Source organism: Thalassophryne amazonica, chromosome 13 (genome assembly GCF_902500255.1).
Source record: "Thalassophryne amazonica chromosome 13, fThaAma1.1, whole genome shotgun sequence".
Lineage (NCBI taxonomy): Eukaryota > Metazoa > Chordata > Actinopteri > Batrachoidiformes > Batrachoididae > Thalassophryne > Thalassophryne amazonica.
This window is the reverse complement of record NC_047115.1, coordinates 2,403,602-2,431,288: the sequence shown is the minus strand read 5'-3', so window position 1 is coordinate 2,431,288 and position 27,687 is coordinate 2,403,602. Positions and strand designations below refer to the sequence as shown.

Below are 27,687 nucleotides of genomic sequence, written 5' to 3'. Positions count from 1 at the left end.
GCAGATCCACCTTGAATTTGCTGTGGTGACCTCAAGTGTAAACAACGGAGCCCCCGAAAGGTCTTATTTTTACTTTTCTGAGGCTTGAAGAACTCTGGACTCCTGCCAGTATGCATGTGTTTCAATGCTGTGACCACCAGGTGGCAGTGATGTCAGAGGCCTTGCACCCTTTCCCAACAGTCGATGTTCCTGACCACGCCCACTACACCATCGGTTCTGTTATCCTAGCCATCGGCATCACTGGCATGGTCGGCAACTTCCTGGTCATATATGCCTTCAGCAGGTAGGACAACCTACTATGTCCAAATATGGCCATGCTTTTCCTCTGATACAAATGCTGCTTTCAGGGTACAAAGGAAAATCAGAAATCACTTATCCTGGCAGACATCAGAGAGATTCATTCTAAATCTTTGTGTTTTGAAGGTGATTTACTAAGAATAATTGCATAAATTACAGTGGGTGGTCTTGTGACATAGACAGAAGTACTTAAATGAGGATTTTGCATGTTAGTGATCATAAGTAAATGGACTGGGTTTATAGAGCACTTTTCCATCTGCATCATAAGCTCAAAGCGCTTTGCAATGATGCCTCATATTCACTCATTCACACAGACACACTCACACACTGATGTCAGGGTGCTGCTATGCAAGGCGCTCACTACACACCGGGAGCAACTTGGGTATTAGGGACCTTGTCCAAGGGCGCTTAGTGATTTTCTGGTCTGGCTGAGTTTTGAACCGAGGATCCTCTGGTGTGAAGCCCAACGCTAAACCACTAGACAATCACCCCCCAACCCCTCCGCAGATGGTTTGACCCTTGACCTGGACTAATCTGCATTGTCTTGTGTGAAGTGGTGTGACCTTTGACCTTGACCTTATGTTTGCACTGCAGGAGTCGCAGCCTGCGGACACCAGCCAACATGTTCATCATTAACTTGGCCATCACAGACCTCCTCATGTGTGTCACCCAGACACCGATCTTCTTCACCACCAGCATGCACAAGAGGTGGATCTTTGGAGAGAAAGGTGCCGACCTGATCCTGACACTGTCACAATGTAACTCAGGAGTAACATCACCTGTTTTACTTGTGAACTTGTAATGTGAACTGAACCCACTCATTTTGCAGTGTACTTAGACCCGGAGTCAAAATGTCTGAAATGTCTTTAAACTCAACTTTTGAATATAAAGAATTTATTCATGAAACAGTCATTACTCTAAGCAGAGCAGAATGAGAACAAGCTCATCAACAAACACTTTGTCAGAGTCTGATATTAGTTTTGTTGCCTACAGAAATGACAAAAACATAAACTTAAATGATTATTGACCTTGACGTATACATTTACACATTTAAAACAATGTAAAAGAAAGATATTTAGAAGCCCCACGTTCAGGATCCAGGACCGTTCAGTAGTGCACCACTTCTGAAATGCACCACATGATCATAACATTGTAGCTGGTGATGATCCTCCTCATCTGAGTCTCACTAAGGGTCCTATCTCACTTTTCCTTTTATATGATTGGAAAGAAACTGCAGTTCTGGAAGCAGCAGAGTGAGTCCAGCAGCCTCGCGGCTCTGCAGCCGTCCGTCTATGACCCGCCATGCACAGATGGTCAGCGGGCTGCATGAGTTGTGCAAACCAGTTTTGTCCTTTTTTTTTAATGAAGGACCACAATGGAAGTAAGTTTGATGTGTCAGCCTGGCCATACATGCACGTCAGTGGACTGGACGAGTCCTGGCCGGCAGCAAAGGAGCCACGCAAACTGGATTTATTCTTTTTTTTTTTCATTGAGGACCACGATTGAATTATCTTTAATGCTTTCAGGGCCTTGCCATGGAGCCTGAAAAGGCAATGTGGGCTTTCCATCTCGGTGGAGCGCTACCAGTTAGATCTGGTGGGCCTTGCCTCCATGCTCAGCCTCGGCTGTGAAAGCACGCTCCTTGATAGGGGTTGCAACTATTTCTTCTCTGGAGTTGCCCAGGGTGTGAGGCACCAGGCGGGTGTGGGGATGCTCACGAGTCCCTGGCTGAGTGCTGCAACATTGGAGTTTACCTCGGTACATGAGAGGGTCACCTCCGTGTTGCAGGGGGAAACTCTAACTGTTGTTTGTGCGTATGCACCAAACAGCAGTTTGGAGTATTCTGCTTTCTGGGACATCTTCCCGTGTCACTTCCAGCGGAGCTTTTGGAGCATCCATGTGGAGGTTGGGGGCATTGAACCAGAATGGACAGTGTTCAAAGCTTCCATTGGTGAAGCTGCAGCGGGGAGTTGTGGCCTGACAGACTTAGGTGCTTCAAGGGGCGTCAAACCTTGAACACCGTGATGGACACCGGTGGTTGGGGAAGCCGTCCGACTAAAGAGTCCTTCTGGGATATGTTAGAGGACTCCAGAGGCAGTTGCAAGGTACCGACAGGCCTAAAGGGTGGCAGCCTCTGCTGTGAGAAAGGAAAGCAGTGGGTGTGGGAGGAGTTTGGAGCAACCATGGAGAAGAAGTTTTGGTCAGGACCAAGGTGCTTCTGGAGGATTGTGCAGCACATCAGGAGAGGAAAACAGGGAACCATCCAAGCTGTCTACAATAACGATAGGACCCTGTGACCTCAAGTGAGTAGGTAATTGGAACACTTTGAGGAACTCCTGCATCAGACCTTAGCACCCTCTGTAGTAGGAGCAGAGCTGGAAGCTGATGGGGGATTATCATCAATTTCCCTGGTGGAAGTCACTGAGGTAGTCAAGCAACCCCACAGTGGCAAGGCCCCAGGGTTGATGAGATCCGCCCAGAAATCCTGAAGGTTCTTGTCAACACATGTAGTCATGTGACATAAACCTCATGATGAAATCACTGTTTAATTTAGTCATTTCAGCATTTAATTACGTCCTCATGTCATTACTTTTAATGTTGTAATCAGGACAGAGTAATTACTACAATGTGAATTTGACTATTCTAGTGATTGTGAATGCTTTGAACATGTGCACAATAGGTGCGGGGCTTCTTCTACCTGTGCGAGTGTCTTTTTGACTGAACTTTGACTTCATGGACATGTTTAATGATTCATTCATTTAATGTTAAAATGAAAAAGGAAACAGCTATCAAATAATAAAATAGTTGCCCTTTAACAAGTCTTTGATTTATTTGGAAATGTAGCAGCAGGTGTGAGTTTTCAGAGTGGACAGGTGAGCTGGACTCTCAGGACATTTAACCAGTTGAAGGTCTCCTCTGCAGCTTCGACCTCTTGGTGGAGTTTTTGGAGACACTTTCCTCACATTTTGAAGAGCAGAGATGTTCTCTTCCTTCTTCTGGACTTCAGGTTTTGGTTTTCAGCTCCATCACTGGAAGATCTGAAGTGCATCTGGATTTACAAGGTTCTCTGCACAGCAAATGTTGAAATGTTCCTGATGTGGGACAAGTGAAGAAATATATTTCTTAAAACATAAAGAAACATGAAACAGTGCTGTGCTGTTTTCTTTAAGGTCTGATTACTAGATAGTTAAAAAAAAAAAAATCTAAATCAAAAATCTAAGTTATTTAAAGATGAGTCTGTTCTTGTAGTCAGAGCAGTAACCATTAAAAGACTAGATTTATTTGGTAAAAGTAAAAATAGCTCAATTTGGTAAAAGTAAAAATAGCTCAATTTATGAATATAATATTTTCAGTCAGCTTCAGTGAATGACTGATTCAACATCCTGCAGCTAAAGACAGAAAAGAATGTCAGTGTCATGCTCCTACCCATGATGGGTTCATGTCCTAGGTTTTGGGTTCTCCAAGTTTTGGATCTTCTGTGTTTTATATTATGCTTTAGTCACAGGGTTTTATTATTATTGATCTTCAGTGTTGCTGATCTGATTATGTTCCACTTGTTATTTGTTGCATTTTCTGTTTCAGTTATCTTGTTCTATTTATTGCATCATTCTGGAATCACTGGGTTTTTTATTCTCTATATACCTGTAGTTTGTTTGTCATCATCATGTATTGTATTGTTTCAGTCAGTATCAGGTCCGTGTTAGTTTGTTTTATGTTAGGTTTCCTGTTTTTTTTTTTTTTCACTTTCCTAGACTAGCCACAGTATTTCTTATTTTTGCCCCTTTAGTTTTGCTCATGTTAATTATTATTTGTTTGTCTTCAGCACTTCACATTTTTCACAGTTAGTTTTTCTGTCACTTACTTCTCTTGCTTTGCACCACTTTGTTTTGCCCTCTCGTACACTCTTGCCTTTCTTCCCTCTTCTTTGAATCACAAAACCCCTTTCCAGAACCTTCCACACACCTGTTTCACATTACCTCAATTAGTCTCCTCCCTATTAATGCCCTCACAGTCTCACAGCTCACTGTCAGATTGTTGATTTTGTGTCACTTTCCAGCCTCTGTCCCATGCCTCGTTTTGTCCTGCTTATTGGTATTTTGACTTTGCCTGTTTTTGACCTCAAGTTAGTCTTGCCTCTGATAGCCCTAACACTGTGTATTTTGACCTGTGCCTGTTTTTTGGCTACGCCTCAGTCTCCCGTCTGTCTGCTACCTCTGCCACGCTGCTGGACCACATGTGTACGACCACCTGCCTGTTGAACCAATTACGCCCCTTTTTGAACTCTATCAGTCGTGTGAGTTTGCAGTTGTGTCCATGCAGTTTGTGCCACATCTGATAGTCAGACTGAGTTCTGCTCTGCTTCGTCTCCGCCCGCCTCACTGACCAACACTCGCTGAAAGAGCTCCTCCCAGCAGGATGATGTCCGCCACTTGTTCTTCAGCTTCTTGCTGCTAATCTTTTGGTTCTGACTGCAGAGGCGAGTGTTTCATTTTAGTTAATTCTATATTCGGGAACACACAAGTTTTCACAAACATGGCAACAAGGAGACTTGTTCAGGCTCTGGAACACAAACAGAACTCCACCCATTTTCCGCGTCCACTTGCAGTACTCATAGCGCACTGAGAGCCACGCGAGTGTCGCTGGACATCTGTTCGAACACCAGCTGGCATTCGAGGCGCACTTGTGTGCTGTTTGTGAACTACATGTGATTTCTCTGGTCCTATTTTCACCACCAGTCTGCATGAAAGTCAGCCCACATTCAGGTGACGTCTTCTAAAGTGGCACTTAGACCACTTCGGTCAGATTCCAACTGAAAAATTGTTGCTAATTCACCTATTTTGTCACAAGTTTGCATCTTCAACTACTCTCCAACAGTCCAGCCCAGTGAGATCAGTGGCTGGGTCTGTGGTTAGGTCAGCGGTTGGATCAGCGGTTAGGTCTGTGGTTGAGTCTGTGGTTGTGTTGTGTGGCCGCCAGAAGAGCGTACTGCTGGCCCACCACCAGAGGGCGCCCTGCCTGGAGTGCGGGCTTCAGGCACGAGAGGGCGCTGCCGCCACGGACACAGCCGGGGGTGACAGCTGTCACTCATCTCTTGACAGCTGTCACCCATCTACACTTCATCATCTCACTCCATAAAGACCGGACGTCATCTTCACCTCGTTGCCGAGATATCATCTACCTAAGGAGGTAAATTCTCAGCCGTTGTGATTGTCCGTTACAGACAATATTTTTGCTTGTGCTACTTTTGCAGTTGGGTTTCTGTGAGTGCTTGTAGCTGAGGCTGAGTTGGGACTGACGCCTTCTCACCCCAACCTTTGATAAGTACACTTACAACTGCACGTGCCAGCTTTCTGAGAGGTGGAGGTGGAATATCCACCATAAGTGTTACTGGGTGTTCATACACCCACATCTGATTGTTTCTGCTCCTCGCCAGCAGTACCAGATCCGACACGCGGAGACGGTGGCCACCTGGGGACTTGGAACTTGGCGGCTCCAGTATTTTCCAGGTTCGGTGGCGGAGGAAATCGTGTGGTTCCGGTTCTTCTCAGGACAGACGTTTTCTATCCTTGAGCCTGCCCACACGACACCTTTGTTGATCGATTTTTGTACATATTCTGTAATTTTCTGTGTTGAGTTGTGCTATTCACAACAGTAAAGTGTTCATATTTGACTTCCTCCATTGTCCGTTCATTTACGCCCCCTGTTGTGGGTCCGTGTCACCACACTTTCACAACAGGTTGGGTCAGTTGTTAGGTCTGTGGTTAGATCAGTGGTTAGATCAGTGGTTGGGTCTGTGGTTGGGTCTGTGGTTAGATCAGTGGTTGGGTCTGTGGTTGGGTCAGTGTATAGGTCAGTGTTAGTTCTACAGTTTGACTAAATTTTCCTTGTTCTGCCAAAAGACCATAATCTACCAACTGAAGCGACAAACTCAGGGAACAATATAAAATAAACAGACATGAAGTTTTTTGTCATTTTCTCACTTTTTTGTCAAATGAAGACCACTCTAACCTTTGACCCCTGAGCTCCTGTGGCCCTCACGTGTCTGTGACTGAGCTCCAGTCTGGAGAAAACGGATCCTTCGCCGTGTCCCCACAGAGACACTGTGAGGTCAGAGGAGCTTTTAGTTTCCCACAGCAGTGATTTACTCGTTCTGATTCACTCCATTTACACACCGAATGTGGCGTCAAAACTGAGAGAAAAAACAAAACAAAGATTAACATCAGTGATGGAAGAACACGGGTTTTTCTGCCTCTAAACAATCAGCAGCTTCCAGCTTCATGTTATTTCCAATGTGAGAACTTTTATCTGTCCACGTGTGAGTGCACACACACACACACACAAACGCACACACACGTTTTCTGTCTCATCATCAAATCTCAGTGAATTTGTTTGCAGACAGACTGAAGTCATCTCCTGACGCCTTTGTGTTCTTGTACAAACTAAATGCTGATTTTTGTGTTTCTCCTCAGGTTGTGAGGTGTACGCGTTCTGCGGCGCTCTCTTTGGAATCTGCTCCATGATGACACTGACTGTGATCGCTGTAGACCGCTACTTCGTCATCACGCGACCCCTGACTTCCATTGGAGTGTTGTCACAGAAACGGCCCTGCTGGTCCTGATGGTGGCCTGGACCTACTCTCTGGGGCTGGAGCCTGCCACCGTTCTTCGGCTGGAGTGAGGACATTTAATTATTATAAGGTTCATATTCAGCCGGAAACAGATGTCAACAAATTCTGTTTCCTGGGCAGTAATCATCCCTTGATGTAGAGGCGCCACAGCGCATCGCCAAAGCAAACCCCGCCTTCTTCAGACTCAACAGCAGACTTTGGAATGTCAGGTTTAGTAGAGGCATGGCTCAAACAGAGTAGGACACAAATGCAAACTCTGAAATGCTGATGGAGTACAGAAAAAGGTTTAATAGAAAACAAGCAAAGAGTCAGTACACAGGTTTAAGCAGCGAGGCAGAGGCAGGAGACAGTCGAGAGGCTGACGCGTGGTCCCAGAAGCAAGCAGAGATCAAAATACACGAGGTGGTGGAGTTCAGTGGCAGAGATGAAATCAAGGTTGAAAACAAGGCAAAGTCAAAATGCAGGCACGTAGCAGAACAAGGCAAAACAGTACTGAAGTAAAGGCTGGAACGCGAATGGAAATACAACAAACTGGCAGTGAGGAGGAAAACGCAAAAGGCTTAAATAGGACAGGTGGTGATTAGGAAAGGAGACACAGCTGTGAGTGAACAATCGGGAAGGGGTGTGGTAAACAGAAGGGACAAAGACACACCCATACCAAACCCTGAACACCAGTCAAGAGCGTGCAGTTAGACAAATGCAAGGTGAACAGGACCCAACTAAAAGATGAACCTAAAACCCACAGTGATCCAAATAAAATACCAAAACCACAGATGAACAAAACCCAAGACCTAATAAATAAGATAAGATAAAGAGCCAACACCCTACCCCAAACCCAACACCAGGGAACAAAGAACTTCACCAGGAAACAAATGTAAGAACTGAAAAGGGATCAAAAGCAAACAGCTGAGACAGAACTAGAACAGACCTCACAAAAGGTAATACAATGAATGATTACACAAACCACAGGCTGGACAGAAAAGAAAACCAGTGACTAAAGTAACACAAACAGATTATTCAAAACCAACAAGAGGGCATAGATACAGACATGAGACAAAACCATAACAGGAGCCCGGAACGGGTAGAATCATGACAAAAGTTCTCAGCACCAAAATCACAACCTACAGAGCAGTTGTCCTGAGGACACCTACTAGACTGCTGCAAATCCTGGACAACTTATCATTACCACATCCAGCTACTAGAGCTTTCCCATCACAGATGGCTGACAAGACAAGGTGTCCGTCCTGGAGGCCCTGAAGAGACTTGGGCTGTCCAGCAGTGAAAGCTTGATGGTCAAGAGCTAGCTGCTCTGGACAGCTTATTTCAGCATATTTCACCCATATTGGCCTCTCTTCATTGGCTTCCTGTTAATTCTAGAATATAATTTAAAATTCTTCTTCTTATAAGGTTTTGAATAATCAGGTCCCATCTTATCTTAGGGATCTCATAGTACCATATCACCCCAATAGAGCGCTTTGCTCTCAGACTGCAGGCTTACTTGTAGTTCCTAGGGTTTGTAAGAGTAGAATGGGAGGCAGAGCCTTCAGCTTTCAGGCTCCTCTCCTGTGGAACCAGCTCCCAATTCAGATCAGGGAGACAGACACCCTCTCTACTTTTAAGATTAGGCTTAAAACTTTCCTTTTTGCTAAAGCTTATAGTTAGGGCTGGATCAGGTGACCCTGAACCATCCCTTAGTTATGCTGCTATAGACTTAGACTGCTGGGGGGTTCCCATGATGCACTGAGTGTTTCTTTGTCTTTTTGCTCTGTATGCACCACTCTGCATTTAATCATTAGTGACTGATCTCTGCTCTCTTCCACAGCATGTCTTTTTCCTGGTTCTCTCCCTCAGCCCCAACCAGTCCCAGCAGAAGACTGCCCCTCCCTGAGCCTGGTTCTGCTGGAGGTTTCTTCCTGTTAAAAGGGAGTTTTCCTTACCACTGTCGCCAAGTGATTGCTCACAGGGGTCGTTTGATCGTTGGGGTTTTCTGTAATTATTGTATGGCTTTTGCCTTACAATATAAAGCGCCTTGGGGCAACTGTTTGTTGTGATTTGGCGCTATAAATAAAATTGATTTGATTTGACAGGGCATGTAGTTTGCATGGAAAACTCCAGGATACCCAAGATGCTGTTGTATTTTCAGCTGAAGGAGGTCCATCATAACCCTAGAAGACCATGCAAATACTTCAAAGACACTTTAAGACCCTACTATGACTTGCTCTTGACCACCTGCACTTGAGGCATCTGTGCTCTATTGGCATCAAGACCTCTGAGCACAACCGAAATCCTGCTCCTCAAGAATCTGCTTCTCACAAGAGGACTCGTACCAGAGAGTAGCCTGCCTACTCATCTGTCAGCCCGACAGGAGACTCCATCATCATCATCATCAGTACAAATCAGGACAGACGGCTTGACATCTGAAAATCTGACGGGATCAGGTATTCTCAGAGCAGCACATCTACAGCTCCAGTGACTGGATGTCTTTGGTACTAGGTCTGTTCAGAAGATCCTTAGGTACTGCTAGAATGATGTCCATGTCTCTGAGTCTTTGGTGTTTGAGATCAAGAGATGCCTTGGAAGGCCTTATGGAGTTATGAGGTTGCTGGACAGAGGTGTTTGGTGAGGCTGATGTCTTTGCTGGAGAATTTCAATTTTTCAATTTATTTTCATTTATATAGCGCCAAATCACAACAGAGTTGCCTCAAAGTGCTTCACACAGGTAAGATCTACATCTGAAGGTCCAAGTCTTTAATCAGTGAGCGCCAAGAAAAAGGCATTTGAGGGTTTGGAGGGTAAACCAGGACCACCTGTAGCTGTGTAGATGAAGGCGGATGTAAAATGGCACATTTAGTCCATATGGTGTGTTTCTCTGCACATGATCCAGCAAGCAGTTTTGAGGAACCCAGCGGCTGGAGAAGGTCAAGGACACGCCCACATTCCACCTGGCTGCAGCAGATTGATGGTTACTTTGGAGAGGTCAGGGTGAGCCAGTTGTCTGAATGGGTGGTTGCCATCCAGGACCCAGGGTGGGTCCCTTGGTGACACTAGTTTGTTTGTCCCTGTGGCTCTGCAACAGCTGCCGAGGACTGAAAATGTTTCCTGAAGCTTCCTGTCCTCTACAGCTGCATGAGGACTTCAGGACCGGGTTTGTGTTTCTGGTCACTGGATCTTTAGTTCCAGTCTGCAGTTTGAACTTTGAAGTCAGTTACTGCTGCATGTTAAACCTGGCGGGGTTTTTAATTTTAATTGGGTGGTGTGTCCACACCCATCTGTCTCTCAGACCGTATGATTGGATATTTGCTGTTTTGCTGAAAAGCAGCAGGCAGCTGATCGGTTACGCCGGACGGACAGTTTGGACAGAGCAGTTTTACAAACTTTGACACTTCAGTTTGTTTCTGACTTATTGTTAGTTCACATTTGGCGCTTTGTGAGGACTTTCTGTCATGTTTTAGCCCTGGACCTGCTCAGAATCTGCATTTGTCCCCCAGTCTTCGTCCGTTTCCCTGTCTTGGTCCTTGTCTGGCCCAGAGTGTTCATTTTCTATTTCTTACACTTTAGTCTTGGTTTTATGATCTGTTACACTTCAGCCACTTATTGAGTTCTGTTCTAGTTTAGTCTTCATCCGTTACTTTCTGGTTATTCAGTCACTGTCTTGAGCACATTTGTCCCTCAGGTTTTTCTGTACACTCCTGCCACATGTTGAGTTCTTATCTAGTTTAAATCCAGCCTTTAATTTTCTGTTCTGTTTCTGGTTTTTCATTTGTTTATTCTGTTTTCCTCACATTCGTATTTTAGGTATCATTATTTCCTAATTGTTTAACACTTGTTCTGTCACTGTCACAGTCCTCTCCTTGCTGCTTCTGTCTGACACGCCCACCTGTCACTCCTCTCTTGTCTCGTCCAGCCACGCCTTCTTTCCTGCACCTGCATCTCATCACGCCCTGATTATCCTCTGCTTTTAAACTCTTTTCTTCCACCACTCACTGCTAGTTCGTTGTGCGTTTTGCCTCATTCCAAGCCTCTCGTTCTGCCATAGTCTGATTTCTTGCCGTGTATGACCTTCGCCTGTTTTGACCTTGCCTTTTGCCTCAGCCAGTTAACCTGCTTCTCTGTGCCTGAACCCTGCTTGTTTTTTGACTCCGTTTTTGCCTCCTCCGATACACCTGTTTGCCTGTGCTTGAACTTGAACTCGTTACTGACCACACCACCGCCTCACGACTGTCTGTACCTCCGCCTGCCTGCTTGTCATCCTGTGCATCGACCTGCGCCAATTTTTGATTAAACCTTTTTCTAAAGCCCACCTCTGAGCAATGAGTCTGCATTTGTGTTCACCGCCTGTCGTGCCATGTCCTCACAGTTCCTGACACTTTCCTGTACCTGTTACAGACTTGGTCCTGTCCAGGTCCTGAGGTCAGTTAGTCCTGGTGTTGCCAACCAAAGGTCTCCCTCGAAAAATCAGTCCTCCCTGCCTCCTGCCATCCCTGCAGACTGATTTTTTTTGGGGTGGGGTTCAGTCTGCGACAAGCAGATGGGAGTCCATGACTTCAGGATGGGACGTCAGTCCACCACATGTCTCTTCCCCAGCCAAGAACAGGACCCACTGAGAGCTGGGTGGACTGAGACCACACAACTAAAGTATCTTGTCCAAGGACTCAGACAGGTAGCCTGAAGGACACGGCTGGAAACAAACCTGGTTTATTGGACAGCAGTTCAGGTCCTGCGAGGCAGAGCTACCTGTTCTGCTGAAATTCAGATAAAAAAATCTAACATTAAGACTGAAAAGATTGAATCTGTCCTCAAAAAAAAAGCCTGGACATTTATGGACATACAGTGAGGAAAATAAATATTTGAACACCCTGCGATTTTGCAAGTTCTCCCACTTAGAAATCATGGAGGGGTCTGAAATTTTCATCTTAGGTTCATGTCCACTGTGAGAGACATAATCTAAAAAAAAAAAAAAAATCCAGAAATCACAATGTATGATTTTTTTAATAATTTTTGTATGTTACTGCTGCAAATAAATATTTGAACACCTGTGAAAATCAATGTTAATATTTGGTACAGTAGCCTTTGTTTGCAGTTCCAGAGGTCAAACGTTTCCTGTAGTTTTTCACCAGGTTTTCACACACTGCAGCAGGGATTTTGGTCCACTCCTCCATACAGATCTTCTCTAGATCTTTCAGGTTTGGAGTTTCAGCTCCCTCCAAAGATTTTCTGTTGAGTTCAGGTCTGGAGACTGACCAGGCCACTCCAGGACCTTGAAATGCTTCTTACGGAGCCCCTCCTTAGTTGCCCTGGCTGTGTGTTTGGGGTCATTGTCATGCTGAAGACCCAGCCATGACCCATCTTCAATGCTCTTACTGAGGAAGGAGGTTGTTTGCCAAAATCTTGCAATACATGACCCCATCCATCCTCCCTTCAATACAGTGCAGTCATCCTGTCCCCTTTGCAGAAGAGCACCCCAGAGTATGATGTTTCCACCCCCATGCTTCACGGTTGGGATGGTTTTCTTGGGTTGTTCTCATCCTCTAAACATGGTAAGTGGAGTTGATTCCAAAAAGCTCTATTCTGGTCTCATCTGACCACATGACCTTCTCCCATGCCGCCTCTGGATCATCCAGATGGTCACTGGTGAACTGCAAACGGGCCTGGACATGTGCTGGCTTGAGCAGGGGACCTTGCTGCCCTGCAGGATTTTAAACCATGACAGCATCATGTGTTACTAATGTAATCTTTGTGACTGTGGTCCCAGCTCTCTTCAGGTCATTGACCAGGTCCTCCTGTGTAGTTCTGAGCTTTCTCTGAATCATCCTTACCCCACAAAGTAAGATCTTGCATGGAATCCCAGACCGAGGGAGATTGACAGTCATCTTGTGTTTCTTCCACTTCTAATAAATAATCATAACAGTTGTTGTCTTCTACCAAGCTGCTTGCCTGTTGTCCTGTAGTCCATCCCAGCCTTGTGCAGGTCTACAGTTTTGTCCCTGGTGTCCTTAGACAGCTCTTTGGTCTTGGCTGTGGTGGACAGGTTGGAGTGTGATTGATTGAGTGTGTGAACAGGTGTCTTTTATACAGGTAACAAGTTCAAACAGGTGCAATTAATACAGGTAAAGAGTGCAGAATAAGAGGCTTCTTAAAGAAAAATTAACAGGTCTGTGTGAGCCAGAATTCTTGCTGGTTGGTAGGTGTTCAAATATTTATTTGCAGCAGTAACATACAAATAAATTATTTAAAAAATCATACATTGTGATTTCCGGATTTTTTTTTTTTTTTTTTTTTTAGATGTCTCTCACAGTGGACATGCACCTAAGATGAAAATTTCAGACCCCTCCATGATTTCTAAGTGGGAGAACTTGCAAAATCGCAGGGTGTTCAAATATTTATTTTCCTCACTGTATTTGCATAAAGGGGCGGAGCCACAAAAAAAAGTGTCATCTCTCGAAATGGAACTTTGATATTTGTATTAAAAATAAACTGGCAGACATAAAAACTGTCTCTGTCTCTCTCTGTCTGTCTGTCTCTTGTCTCTCAGGTGCGTATGTTCCTGAGGGCCTGCTGACCTCCTGTACGTGGGACTACATGACCTTTACCCCCTCTGTGCGGTCCTACACCATGCTGCTCATCGTCTTCGTCTTCTTCCTGCCGCTCTTCATCATCATCTACTGCTACGTCTTAATCTTTCGTGCCATTCGCACCACCAACCAGTCAGTGTGTTTGTTTGCTTTATGTTTGTTCCTCCGGTGTCAAATTTCTGCATCGAATGAAAACTTTCAGCGCAGCAAAAAGTCAGTGACGGTCCGAGAGATGAAGATCGGAATGAGCAATGTTCGGAGGGAAAACGAGCAAAGTTCTGTGGACAGGAAGTAGATTGTGTGGTGTCAGCTTTCTGTGCTCCCTGTGCTCCTGCACACTCTGAACTCCCTGTGCTCCCTGTGCTCCCTGAGCTCCCTGTGCTCCCTGTGCTCCCTGAGCTCCCTGTGCTCCCTGAGCTCCCTGTGCTCCTGCGCACTCTGAGCTCCCTGAGCTCCCTGAGCTCCCTGTGCTCCCTGTGCTCCTGCGCTCCCTGAAACTCCCTGACTCCCTGAGCTCCCTGTGCTCCCTCAGCTCCCTGTGCTCCTGCGCACTCTGACTTCCTGCGCACTCTACTCTGAGCTTCCTGTGCACTCTGAGCTTCCTGTGCTCCCTGAGCTCCCTGTGCTCCTGTGCTCCCTGCGCTTCCTGAGCTCCCTGTGCTCCCTGTGCTCCTGCGCACTCTGTGCTCCCTGTGCTGCGCCCTGTGCTCCCGCTCCCTGTGCTCCTGCGCACTCTGTGCTCCTGCGCACTCTGAACTCCCTGTGCTCCCTGAGCTCCCTGAGCTCCCTGTGCTCCCTGTGCTCCTGCGCACTCTGTGCTCCTGCGCACTCTGTGCTCCTGCGCACTCTGAACTCCCTGTGCTCCCTGAGCTCCCTGTGCTCCCTGTGCTCCTGCGCACTCTGTGCTCCTGCGCACTCTGAACTCCCTGTGCTCCCTGAGCTCCCTGTGCTCCTGCGCACTCTGTGCTCCTGCGCACTCTGAGCTCCCTGTGCTCCCTGTGCTCCTGTGCTCCCTGCGCTCCCTGCGCTTCCTGAACTCCCTGAGCTCCCTGAGCTCCCTGTGCTCCTGCGCACTCTGTGCTCCTGCGCACTCTGAACTCCCTGTGCTCCCTGAGCTCCTGCTGCGCACTCTGTGCTCCTGCGCACTCTGAGCTCCCGTGCTCCCTGAGCTCCCTGTGCTCCTGCGCACTCTGTGCTCCTGCGCACTCTGAACTCCCTGCGCTCCTTGCGCACTTCCTCACCAAGTGATTGGTGCTGCTAGAGATTTTCAGTTGCTTCATTTTGAGGTGTCATTTTGAAAAGTAAAAGAAATGTTTAGAGGTTGACATTTGTGCAATTACACTTCACCATAAATTCTAACATGTTGGTGAAGAAGGTGGAAAAGTGATTATTGTAAAGTTTTGTGGAGAAAACATCATTATTTTAATATTAATAATACAAAAATATAACAGCAAATAGCTTTATTGACAATACAGTAAAATGATGTCCAACATTTAACTGTATATAATTTTATTTACATTTTCTCTTTGGTTTTGTCTTTGTTTTCAAACTAATATTTACAGTAAACTTAAAACTAACATTTTGGATGAAGGTGGAGAGAAAATATGATCAGCTTTTGTTCATTTTTGATGAAAACCATCAGAAGCCCAAACAATCATTTTCACAAATTGTGATGATCAATATGGTGACATTAGTGATGTCAGTCCTGACAGTTTTCTGCCTCCAGATGTGATCCGGTTTCAGCGGGATCGACATTAGTGTGGACATAAAGGGAAGTATACGGAATGATGCAAGCGCCCGAGCTGTCCTTCCTCTTCACAAATGTAGTGATTCCTGTAGGTATTGTGGAGATTATCAGAAGGCTTCAAGACTAATGATGGCGTGTGATGTTTACAGAGCCGTGGTGAAGGTCAGCGGCAGTGTCCATGGTCACGGCGCCAGTCGGGACTCAGCGAAGAGTTTCCACCGTCTGCAGAATGAGTGGAAGATGGCAAAAATCGCTCTGATTGTCATCCTGCTCTACGTTATCTCCTGGTCACCGTACTCCACTGTCGCGCTCACTGCCTTGCCGGGTAAAACGCACCAACACACCACACCACAAATTTGAGCCCCGTCAGTGTAACAGATTCACATCCGTTTGCTGCACACAGTTTCAGTCCAACAACTAAACTTGTTCTTTTCTGTGTTGAAGGTATGCAGACATGTTGACGCCCTACATGACTCTGTGCCTGCCGTCATCGCCAAGGCCTCCGCCATCCACAACCCCATCATCTACGCCATCACACACCCAAAGTACAGTAATACGTTAATAAATACCACAACCCGTCATCCACACCGTCACGCACCCAAAGTACAGGTAATACGTTAATAAATACCACAACCCGGCATCCACCCGTCATGCACCCAAAGTACAGGTAATACGTTAATAATACCACAACCCGTCATCCACACCGTCACGCACCCAAAGTACAGGTAATACGTTAATAAATACCACAACCCGTCATCCCAACACCGTCACGCACGCCAAAGTCAGGTAATACTTAAATAAATACCACAACCCGTCATCCACACCGTCACGCACCCAAAGTACAGGTATACGTTAATAATACCACAACCCGTCATCCACACCGTCACCCACCCAGGAGTACAGGTAAGACGTTAATAATACCACAACCCGTCATCCACACCGTCACGCACCCAAAGTTACAGGTAATACGTTAATAATACCACAACCCGTCATCCACACCGTCACGCACCCAAAGTACAGGTAATACTTTAATAAATACCACAACCCGTCATCCACACCGTCACGCACCCCAAAGTACGGGTAATACGTTAATAAATACCACACCCTCTCCACAACCGTCACGCACCCAAAGTACAGGTAATACGTTATTAAATACCACAACCCGTCATCCACACCGTCACGCACCCAAAGTACAGGTAATACGTTATAAATACCACAACCCTCAAGCCACACCGTCACGCACCCAAAGTACAGGTAATACGCTAATAAAGTACCACAACCCGTCATCCACACCGTCACGCAGCCCAAAGTACAGGTAATACGCTAATAATACCACAACCCGTCATCTACACCGTCACGCACGCCAAAGTACAGGTAGCGCTAATAATACCACAACCCGTCATCTACACCGTCACGCACCCAAGTACAGTAATACGCTAATAAATACACAACACCGTCATCTACACCGTCACGCACCCAAGTACAGGTAATACGCTAATAATACACAACCCGTCATCTACACCGTCACGCACCCAAGTACAGGTATACGCTAATAATACCACAACCCTCATCTACACCGTCCCACTGCACCCAAAGTACAGGTAATACGTTAATAAATACCACAACCCGTCACTGACTCCAACAGGTCATTTCACTTCACTGATTAACTGATTCCATCTGCTCAAGGGTTAGTCAGTTGTGGAGTCAGTGGCATCCTCTTGGCCCTTTCTGGAACAAGCTGCCCACCCCTGATCTACACCATCACACACGCAAAGCTGTTGTACTTTTTTACCCTCACCTATTGTTCTTTTTTACCCTCACCTGTTCTTTTTTACCCTCACCTGTTCTTTTTTACCCTCACCTATTGTTCTTTTTTATCCTTACCTGTTCTGGGGCAGAGCAGCAGGAGTCCAGGTGTTCTGAGTGCATGCACATATTAACCAATTATAGTTCAGGAAAAGCTGATTTTGCAGAATTCCTCCCACTTGAATCTTCAAGACTTGAGTTTTGTTGATCTCCATGGAACGGCCACAGGGAGATAAATAAACTCCACAATTTAACTTTGACCTTCTGTCACGTGATGTTTTCTCTTTCATGTGTGCTAACATGCAGTGTGTCCTCTGGACCAGTACCCGTCACACCACACAATGATTGATGGGCTGAGAAGAACCGCCGTCAGCGCTCATTAACCTGAATGTTCACCGGACTGGAGAAAATTCAGCCCTGGCTGCGGTTTAATTCGGGACACCTAACCTCGATTGTTCACAGATTTCACAGCTGCAGGATATTAAAAAAGGGTTAGTGCTCATGTGCACGTGGCTTTGACAGTGTACACGTGGCTTTGACGGCTGTGAGCACAGGCAGCGGCGTTTACTCTGCGGCTGCCTCACGTTCTGTCCGAGCTGAACTCAGATGAATCAGCAGCATAGTTTAAACGCAACACTTGTACCTGAGGTCTGTGCAAGAACAGAGAACGACACAAACACCATCTGGCACTGTTAGGAAGACGTCCTGTAAGATACACAGGCTCCGCCCATTTGTTTGACTCTACCCAAAAGGGTAATGAATGCTGTGAGGTTACTGAGGCAGTTTTCTTATCAGAATTCAGTGTGGTCACCTGTGATGTGACTCCGCCTCCATCTTAATAAATGTACGAGTCAACTTTCCTTTGATGCTGAAGCTCTCAGCATCTGGTTCCTCGAAGGTCACACAGCTGGAAGACCTGCAGAAGTTACCGATAAACTAGTCGAAGTGTGGCCTGTCCTTGACCTTCTCCAGCCGCTGAGGTCCTTGATGAGCACAGGAAACACACTGTTTCCTGTGCCTCACATTGGGGTGAATGTGAGGCATTATTGTAAAGCACTTTGAGCGTCTGATGCAGATGGAAAAGTGCTATGTAAATGCAGTCGATTTGCTATGTGGTCAAAATGTGGTGGCTGATGTTCCCGCTTGGTAAATTCTGCTCGGGGCCTTGTTTCTTGAAAAGACGCAGCCGTCGTAGAAAGCTGAGAGTCGCCCACCACACAGCGGCACCCTGAGGCCACTCATGTGGGTCAGATCCTGGAACATCTCTGAGCGAGGATGAAGAGCTGCAACCTGATATAAATATGGCGGCCGTGATGCTTTGCTCAGTCACATGACCCTGATCAAAATGTCTGACCGCTTTAATCACAGCGCACTGTTTTCTTTGCTGCAGTACCGTAATTGGCCACTGGGCATTGTGTGCTCTGCGAGTCGACTGAAGAAGTGTGCAGGTTTTTATTCCCTGATGGCCGAAGGCCCGAAGGAGGATTTAGGTCATGGCAATTTCCGTCCGTCAGTCCATCTGTCCATCCGTCCCAAAAATGGTGTAAGCGTTCTGAAATCAACACCTCTCACTTGATAGAAGTCGTAGTTAGAGGTTGATAATATGCATATTGTGATATTGTACAAGATTAACACATTTTGGCAGAGTTATGGCCCTAGAGCAGGGGTGGCCAAGTTCGGTCCTCGAGAGCCACCTTCCTGACACTCTTAGTTGTCTCCCTGCTCCAACACACCTGAATCCAATGAAAGGCTCATTAAAAGTCTGCTAGCGAGTCTTTCATTGGATTCAGGTGTGTTGGAGCAGGGAGACAACTAAGAGTGTCAGGAAGGTGGCTCTCGAGGACCGAACTTGGCCACCCCTGCCCTAGAGTAACAAACCTAGACTCCCAGGTTCGTGAGTTGGTGTCTAAATTCTGAAATCAACTGTCACATACTTCTGATGTTATCAGAATGGATCTCGTGCTGCCACAGTGCTCTTCTTCAGAAAGTTACGAAGACGTGGCAGCAGGTTTAACATTGTGTGGATGTGTCTTTGTGCAGGATAGCGTTAGCTAAGTACATCCCCTGCCTCGGCACCCTGCTCTGCGTTCGTCCTCGTGATCTTCACTCAGCGAGCAGCAGCTTCATGTCCACGCGGCGCTCGACCGTCTCCAGCCAGACGTCCAACGTCAGCAGCCAGTTCCACCATCAAAGCATCCGCAAGTCCCACCTCTCCTCCGTCTCTGACAGCGAATCGGTGAGCTGAGAACTGATTGATGGGGTGGTCCCTGCAGCAGAGCAAGGCATTACCACTGACAAAGTTAGGGGTTCAATTCCTCCTGAAGGAGATGGAAAAAACATTGGCCTGGATGCCAGTCTGCCACAGGGCATGAGGCGGGTTCACCCTGGACAGGACGCCAGTCTGTCTCAGGGTCACATACAGACAAACAAACACATTCACACCTACAGACAATTTAAAGTTTCCAGTCCATCTAACCTGCGTGTATTTGGATGTGGGAGGAAGCCGGAGCACCCGGAGGAAACCACACAAACACAGGGAGAACACACAAACTCCACACAGAAAGGACACAGGTGGGAATCAAACCCGTGACCTTCTTACCATGCTGCCCTGAATCAGATCAGTGAATACATAAAGACTGAGATCAATTAAAGAACTTAAAGTACATGAATTTAATCAATGAAAAATGAGAGATGCTCGATTGTGATAAAAGAGTAAAATGTTGTGTGGGCCGCTGAAGAGGAGGTACTGCTGGCCCACCACCAACAGAGGGCGCCCTGCCTGGAGTGCGGGCTCCAGGCACCAGAGGGCGCTGCCGCATCATGGGAGTAGCCTGGGTGACAGCTGTCACCCATCACCAGACACAGCTGTTCTACTCAGCACCGAGGTATATCAGGAGGACGGCGTCTCCACCTCAGTGCCGAGATATCGCCTTGAGATAGAGGTAAACTACTCTGCAGCATATTCTGTATATTTGATAATACGTGTTAAACCTTTCAGGACAGCTGACTACCGAAAGCCAATTGCTTGGATAAGTACTCACCTTCCTGTTTTAACGTGACGAGAGGTGGAGGCGGCTTCTTCCCTCTCCGTGTTACTGGGTGCAGCCGCATCCACACCTGTGTTTGTTGCTCTCTCTTGCCAGCAGTACCGGATCCGACGAGCGGAGGCAGTGGCCACCTGGGACTTCGGGACTTGGCGGTTCCAGTATTTCCAGGGTTCGGTGGCAGAGGAGATCTGGGTGGTTCCGGTTCGACTCGGACGGACGTCTCCTACCTTCGAGCCTGCCCACACGACACCAGCAGAATTCGGCTTAATCCCAAATTGTTGATTGTTGTATTGGTTGTGCTCGTTTCACAACAGTAAAACTTGTTATTTACCTTCTCCATTGTCCGTTCATTTGCGCCCCCTGTTGTGGGTCCGTGTTCCTACTCTTTCACAACAGTAAAACAGCCGTTGAAATCACGATGAAATTTCTTTAACAACTCAAAGGTCTCTAAAAATAGATTTTAGCCAATCATCGATCAGCAGCAGAGTTGACAGCGTATTGATTAACAGATAAATATCTGTTAAATCGTCATGATTTTACACTCAGGTCAGGACAGCTACTCATAATAGCCGATTAGAAACGGCTACGACCCAACAACTCAACTACTTTCTTCCAGTTGTGAATTTCCCGCTATTTAGCAGTAAAAACTAACGTTTTTCAGCTTGCTTTGCCTCAGTTCCATCACAAACTGTTTTCTGCTGCTGGCAAAGACATTGATTGGCTGTACATATTGGCCTATATGAGCCTTTCACCAGCATATTGGTATCAGTGTTATTTTTGCAAACATGAATTTTTTTTTTGTTTTTTTTCCCCAAAATAAACAATGCAGAAAAATACTTTGGCTGTTGGAAATTGCCATTTCATAGTGTGGTTGCATAGTTTGTCCAGCAGAGGGAGCTCTGACAACATTGTATACAATGCTGTCAAGCACAGCTGGCACCCCATCACCCCTTGGTCACATTAGCTACAAGAGACAGAAGCAAAGCAACCAGCTGCCATTCATTTTTAATCAGAGTGGACATTTTACAGAGACAAGAGACAAATGGTCACAGTGCCGGCAGAATGGACCAGAAGTCTTCTTTCTTTTTGTTTTTTGGTTTTATTTTGTTGATTGCCAATCTGAGTCATGGCAGCATGGCGTATGTTGGTTGGCTGTTGGTTATAATTGTAGCTATTTATAAGAAAGTTCATTGCTTAAACTGTTACAACATCTAACGTCAGTTACATTCTTTGTCATGACAGTTTGATAATGAATGTTCTGAATTATTGATCTTTTTAATGTTTATATCAGCAAATGTATCAGTATGGTAGATGTTTTTAACTCCCTAATATGGTGTGATCTTACTTTATTGTTAACATGAGACGTTGACGAGTGATAAATGACTTTCATTAGTCGTCACTGGCCCGAGCGTCTGCTGTCCTGATGTGACAGACACCAGGAAGACTCTAGTTTGGTTCTCTGTTTTCAGGGTTTAACCGACACTGAGGCAGATTTGTCCAGTTTGGGCTCCAGACCGCCAGCCGCCAGGTGTCCTGTGACATCAGCAGAGACACCACAGAGCTGCCGGACTTCAATACTCATGCAGCTTCAAGACCAAGATAAGAGCCACGACTCTGGCATCTTTGAGAGGGTAAAGGTCAATGTTCAATAATATCTGTGCTAATTCCTTATTTCAAGGTTTCAACATAGGAGTTAAGTTTCACTTCCTATCACGCATGCACAAGTTTGGATAAAGGGAGGGCTCCCCCTGTCTGTGGGGAGCCAGTAAGATTAAGATTGTTAGACTAAACACACCCACCTGTACTGCCCACATTGACTTGTATAAAAGTGTTGTGTTAAACTCATGTTCGAGGTCTTTCACAAGATGGAGTTGGTCTGTGGAGACTTTCAACGTGACTTTCAATAAATTCAAACTGAGGAATATATCGATATGGTTCTTTGTAAGGGGCAGTATATTAGATAAAGAACTGGGAGGCAGAAATTACACTCAACAAACATCAAGAGTCAGGATGTGTTAGCTTAATGTGTTGGCTAAATGGAAAACGTCCTTTTGTTCTGTTGACCTTGTTTGGCTTTGTGATTGTGTGCGTTGACCCGTCATCATCTGACACAAACTGTGATGAGTTCAGGTACAGTCAGGAGGAGCAGCCCGCCAGTGTCTGGAAGGTTACACTGGGAACAAAAGGAACATGCAACAATGTATCCTGGTATTCTTAGATGGGACCGAGCCACTTAAACCTTTGTTTGAAACAGAATAATGGTCCAGTGATGCCAGAACGTCTGGCCATGTTCAAGGACTGCCCCCACTGATGGACCGCAGAGCGGACCGTGTTGGGTAAAACAACCTCTGAGGCGGGTGGTTGGTCCTCTGGAATCTGGACATTTTCTATGTTCATGTTACGGGACCTTGGGCTGATATCATGAGGCGTGTCATGCTTTCTCATTTCTCATAACAAAATAAAAGCTCCAGAGACGGCGATAAAAACATGACCGAGTTGTATATACGAGGTCTGTCCAAAAAGTAACGGACCTTTTTATTTTTTTCAAAAACTATATGGATTGAATCACGTGTGATTGCATCAGCCAAGCTTGAACCTTCGTTCGCATGCGTGAGTTTTTTCACGCCTGTCGGTTGCATCATTCGCCTGTGGGCAGGCTTTGAGTGAGCACTGGTCCACCCCCCCTCATCGGATTTCTTTTGTCTGAGAACTGCTGAGAGACTGCGCGCTTTGCTCCATGAAATTTTTTTTCAGCAACTGTTAGAGACAGCCAGTTGAAACCATTCGAAAGATTCAGATGGATATCGGTGAAGATTCTGTCAGCGTCACGCAGATTATGGACTGTTAAAACCTTTTTAAAGACAGCCCACAGCGGCGGAGGGCGCACGGCGCGCTCGAGCGGCCATCAACAGGCTGGATCGACCAGATCATTTCTAAACTGAATGCTGTGTTGATCCAGGACATCATGTGACTCCACAGAAATGGCAACAGAGCTGGACATAGCACTTTTGCGGCACATTCCACTGTTACAGGAGATTTTGTAATGAAAGACGTGCGGAGGATTTCACGTGTCGGCACGAAGCAGCTCAGGACGCGCAGCAAAAAAACACCTCTGTGTTGGAAGTCTCACAGGACGTTGTGGCATGTCCAGCTGTTACACAATTTCTCGGATACTCACTCGACTGAAAGCCATCGAAAGCCGTCTGAATCTTCTGAATGGTTTCCAACACGGAGGTGTTTTTTTTTTTTGTTGCGTGCCATGAGCAGTCTGTGCCGACGCGCGAAATCCTCCGCACGTCTTTCATTACAAATCTCATGTAACAGTGGAATGTGCCACAAAAGTGCTATGTCCAGCTCTGTTGCCATTTCTGTGGTAGTCAATGATGTCCTGGATCAACACAGCGTTCAGTTTAAAATGATCTGGTGATCCAGCCTGTCGATGGCCGCTCTGCGCGCACGCGCGCCCTCCGCCACTGTGGGCCGTCTTTAAAAAGGTTTTAACGGTGCCTTAATCCGCGTGACGCTGACAGAATCTTCACCGATATCCATCTGAATCTTTCGAATGGTTTCCAACTGGCTGTCTCTAACAGTTTCTGAAAAAAATTTCATGGAGCAAAGCGGCAGTCTCTCAGCAAGTTCTCAGACAAAAGAAATCCGATGAGGGGGGTGGACCAGTGCTCACTCAAAGCCTGCCCACAGGCGAATGACGCAACCGACAGGTGTGAAAAAACTTGCGCATGCGCACAAACGTTCAAGCTTGTCTGATGCAATCACACGTGATTCAAATCCATATAGTTTTTTGAAAAAAATAAAAAGGTCTGTTACTTTTGGGCAGACCTCGTAGAACCAGGCGGTCTGTAGTGGGGACCTACCGCCACCGACCCAACACGGCGACTCATCTGCCATCACCAAAGAGAGCGAGGGACAGCTCAGGCTGCAGTTCAGTCAAAAGATTTGACACATTTTATCTCTTTGTCAGGAGAATTTTGGTCAGTTTATTTTTACTGATGAGGGCAGAATTTTTATATTATTGTTGTTTTATTTTTTACAGGAGCTGGATCATGAAGTCAATTTATTTTTGGAGAAAATTTTTAAAGGAGACGTGTAGAAAAACAGCATCAGTATTTTTTAGACGGTGCCCTCCAGGTGTCAGTGTGTCTTTTTCATTGATTCGACCTTCACATGTGGCCTGAAGGATTCTGGGTCATTTGGAGGTCAGCTGAGCTCACTGATGAAAGAAAAACAAAATAATTTTCATGTTTTGTTCATGAACAAACAGAAAAACATTTTATTCCTTCGGCAGAAAATCCTCTTTAGATCTGAATCACTGAGCAAAATGTCACTTTTTAAATAGTAAAATGAATCAATTATCGGATGTTTGATATTTCCTCTGGTCCCCAAACAAAGCTGATAAATGTCACTAAAACATCCTTTAGCAACATGAAACATAATACGTCTAACTCACAGCTGACAGCTTGTTTTTCTTACAGATGTCATATGACACTGATATCTCCATGGCAACGGGCAGTGAGCGCAGCAGCGCCCTAAACGTGAGTTAATAGTCTGAGTCTATTTTTTTGTTTTCACTTAAATGCAAGACACAGGAAACACTGAATATTAATGAGAACTTTTCAAAATAAGTTACAAACATTTCACACATGCACTCTTGTGAAGGTGCAAAATGCCAGTATTTAAAAAAAAAACGTATTCCCATAATAACTGCAGAATCAGGATCCTGATCAGGATCTGCACCAGAACTCATGTTTTCACTGTTTTTCATGAGTCACGTTTGTATGCGGTCGATAACGAGGTCAATCGATTCGTTTGTGAGAAACTGACCAAAATGTGAAAGAACCTTAAGGTCTGTTCCTTCATCTGGAGCCACATAAACTTTAATTCTGGGTTCGAACATTCTCACTGTTTATGAAAATGACAAAAATAAATAAATAAATAATAAATAAAAAATAAAATTTAAACTTATAGGCGCCTTATGTTTCAGAGTGTAAAAGTAGAATTGTTAAATTAAAACGGAACTCCTTGAATATGTTTGTTTGTTTGTTGACAGCACGGAGACTTCAGCGATGGCCACGTGGCTCAAGGTCCCGTAGGTCGGATTCCCAGCATCGTGGTCACCACAGAGTCCAGCCCCTTCCTTTCTATGGCCGAAATAGCTCACGCTCCGTCCGCACTAAGGCAGCCAATAGCAGCATGGGGCGGGGCCAGGATAGGACGTACCTGTGTCTGAAGAATGGCGCAGCCTGCACCATCGACCGGCTCACGTTAGGAACATAGAAAATTTAGCTTTAGCGTTCGTGTTTTCAAACCTTGAAGAGAACCAAGTGAACCAGTTGGTTCCGGTTCTTCAAAACCTGGACCTGTTCTCTGTTTTATAAATCACACACACACAAATTGTAATTTACTGCTCATCTTCCTTCATATCTTTTGGTGTTTCACATGTTTTGGGTCAAACAAAGTTTGAACTGTTTCGTGGTTCAGCGTCTTGCTCAAAGACACGCCGGCACTCGGCTGTGACTGAGGATCGAACTCGCAGATCCCTCAGTTCACCTGCCATGAAATTATTCATCAATTTACATAGAAATATTTGCCAGTAACTTTTAAGTGTTTCTCTTCGGCTTTTGTAGTTTTTGTGACATTTTATTGATTTAAAGAATGATCAATAATCTGCAGATTATTGGGTAATTATTATTGATCATTGATCTGATGTTTATTTCATTAATTCAGAATCTGAAGTTTTGGGATTTATTTCCAATTTGATGAAGTAAAGGTTTGCTGACTTTAGTTGATTTGTTAAAGCTTTCAAATATTTCTCATGTCATTATAAATTAAATTAATGATGAATTTATATCATTCAAGCAGCTTTTTCAAACATAGTCTTATGTTTTCTGAGATACAAATGAAACTTTCAGAAATAAAAACTTTTGATAAATTAACAAACATGTAGAATAAATCCCAAAAAGCTGGAGAATAATTAATGATGTTTTTGTTGTGTGTTATTGTATTTTATTTTTTTGCTGTTTGTTGTGTAATAATGTTTTTACCTGTTTTATTTAAAACACCTCTTAAATGTTGTTGTTTTTGAATCAAAGCAGCTTGAATTTGTTTGTTTGTTGTTTTGTTTATGTTCTTTCTGTCTGTATTTCTTTTGATTGTTTCTCTGCAGAACGGCATCATAGATAATTTGAGTTTTTCAATGTTAATTTGTCAACGTTGTAATTCTTCTGTCACAAAATGGAACGTAAACTGTTTGCATAAAAACTGATTTTATGAACCTTTGCTCTTTAAAATAAAAGTGACCAACATGCCCAGGAGGTTTCCCATGATGCTTTGCCTCTTCTCTGAGAGGTTATTAGATCATAACTCACACTTTGCTTTTTATAAACACTCATTTATTCTGAGAAAGTTCAAAGTTCTCGTCTTCAGGTTTCATCCGGAGCCGTTTGCTCAGGGGACACGTTAGTGACGGACAACAGTCCAAACCTAAACCCGTGTCTCCACGTCCTCTTTTTCCCAGTTTCTCTGTGTTCCGCTCCGTTGGGTCACTGTGACCCGCTGTCGCTGACTGAATGGTCCCCCTTAAAAATGCATCCCCCCGATTATCACCTCGTTTCTGCTTCAAACTGCCTCCAGTCACCATCTGTCACCATCATTTCCACATAAATTCAGCTTTATTTCATCATAAAAGGTGGAGGAAGTGATCAGAACGCCACGGCTAAACAAGCTGCTAGCCAATGCGTTCACTGCGCGTCGGTCATTTCAAAGCATCACAGAGTTTCGCCTTATTTCAGCTTCAAAAGCTCCCATGACCGACACAAAATCAAGGACGGAGACGTTGCCCAGTATCGCGGAGCCGGGGCCCCACCCTGGAGCCAGGCCTGGGGTTGGGGCTCGCGCGCGAGTGCCTGGTGGCCGAAAAGAGCGATGTGGGCCCACCCTCCTGTGGGTTCACCACCTACAGAGGGGGCCATGGGGGTTGGGTGCAGAGAGGACTGGGTGGCAGTCAAGGGCAGTTGGCCCGGCGGCCCGGTCCGCGTTCACAGCCTCTGGCTGTTGGGACGTGGAACGTCACCTCGCTGGGGGGGAAGGAGCCTGAGCTTGTGCGGGAGGTTGAGAGGTACCGACTAGAGATAGTCGGGCTCACCTCCATGCACAGCTTGGGCTCTGGTACTCAACTCCTGGAGAGGGGCCGGATGCTTCACTTTTCTGGCATTGCTCACGGGGAGAGGCAGGGAGCTGGGGTAGCATTGCTTATTGCTCCCCAGCTCAGTCGCCATGTGTTGGAGTTCACCCCGGTGAACGAGAGGGTCATGTACCTATGCCTTCGGGTTGGGGACAGGTCTCACTGTTGTCTCGCCCTATGGACCAAGCAGCAGTGCAGAGTACCCAACCTTCTTAGAGTCTCTGGGAGGGGTACTAGATAGTACTCCAACCGGGGACTCCATTGTTCTCGTGGGGGACTTCAGCGCCCACGTGGGCGGCGACAGTGACACCTGGAGGGGCGTGATTGGGAAGCACGGCCTCCCCGATCTGAACTCGAGTGGTGTTCAGCTGTTGGACTTCTGTGGTAGTCAC

General features: G+C 45.8%; 1 protein-coding gene across 1 annotated transcript; it reads left to right on the top strand.

Moving 5' to 3' along the window:
- Positions 1-139: 139 nt before the first annotated feature.
- opn4a (opsin 4a (melanopsin)) lies at positions 140-25,973 on the top strand. The gene is given in 16 exon segments (XM_034185512.1): positions 140-283; positions 892-1,025; positions 6,768-6,899; positions 6,902-6,939; positions 6,941-6,971; positions 13,458-13,629; positions 15,394-15,576; positions 15,689-15,714; positions 15,717-15,801; positions 19,091-19,286; positions 21,567-21,612; positions 21,615-21,696; positions 21,698-21,728; positions 24,588-24,647; positions 25,163-25,250; positions 25,253-25,973. Coding segments are annotated over 16 exon segments (1,575 nt in total). The 5' UTR covers positions 140-149; the 3' UTR covers positions 25,390-25,973.
- The last annotated feature ends 1,714 nt before the right edge of the window (positions 25,974-27,687 follow it).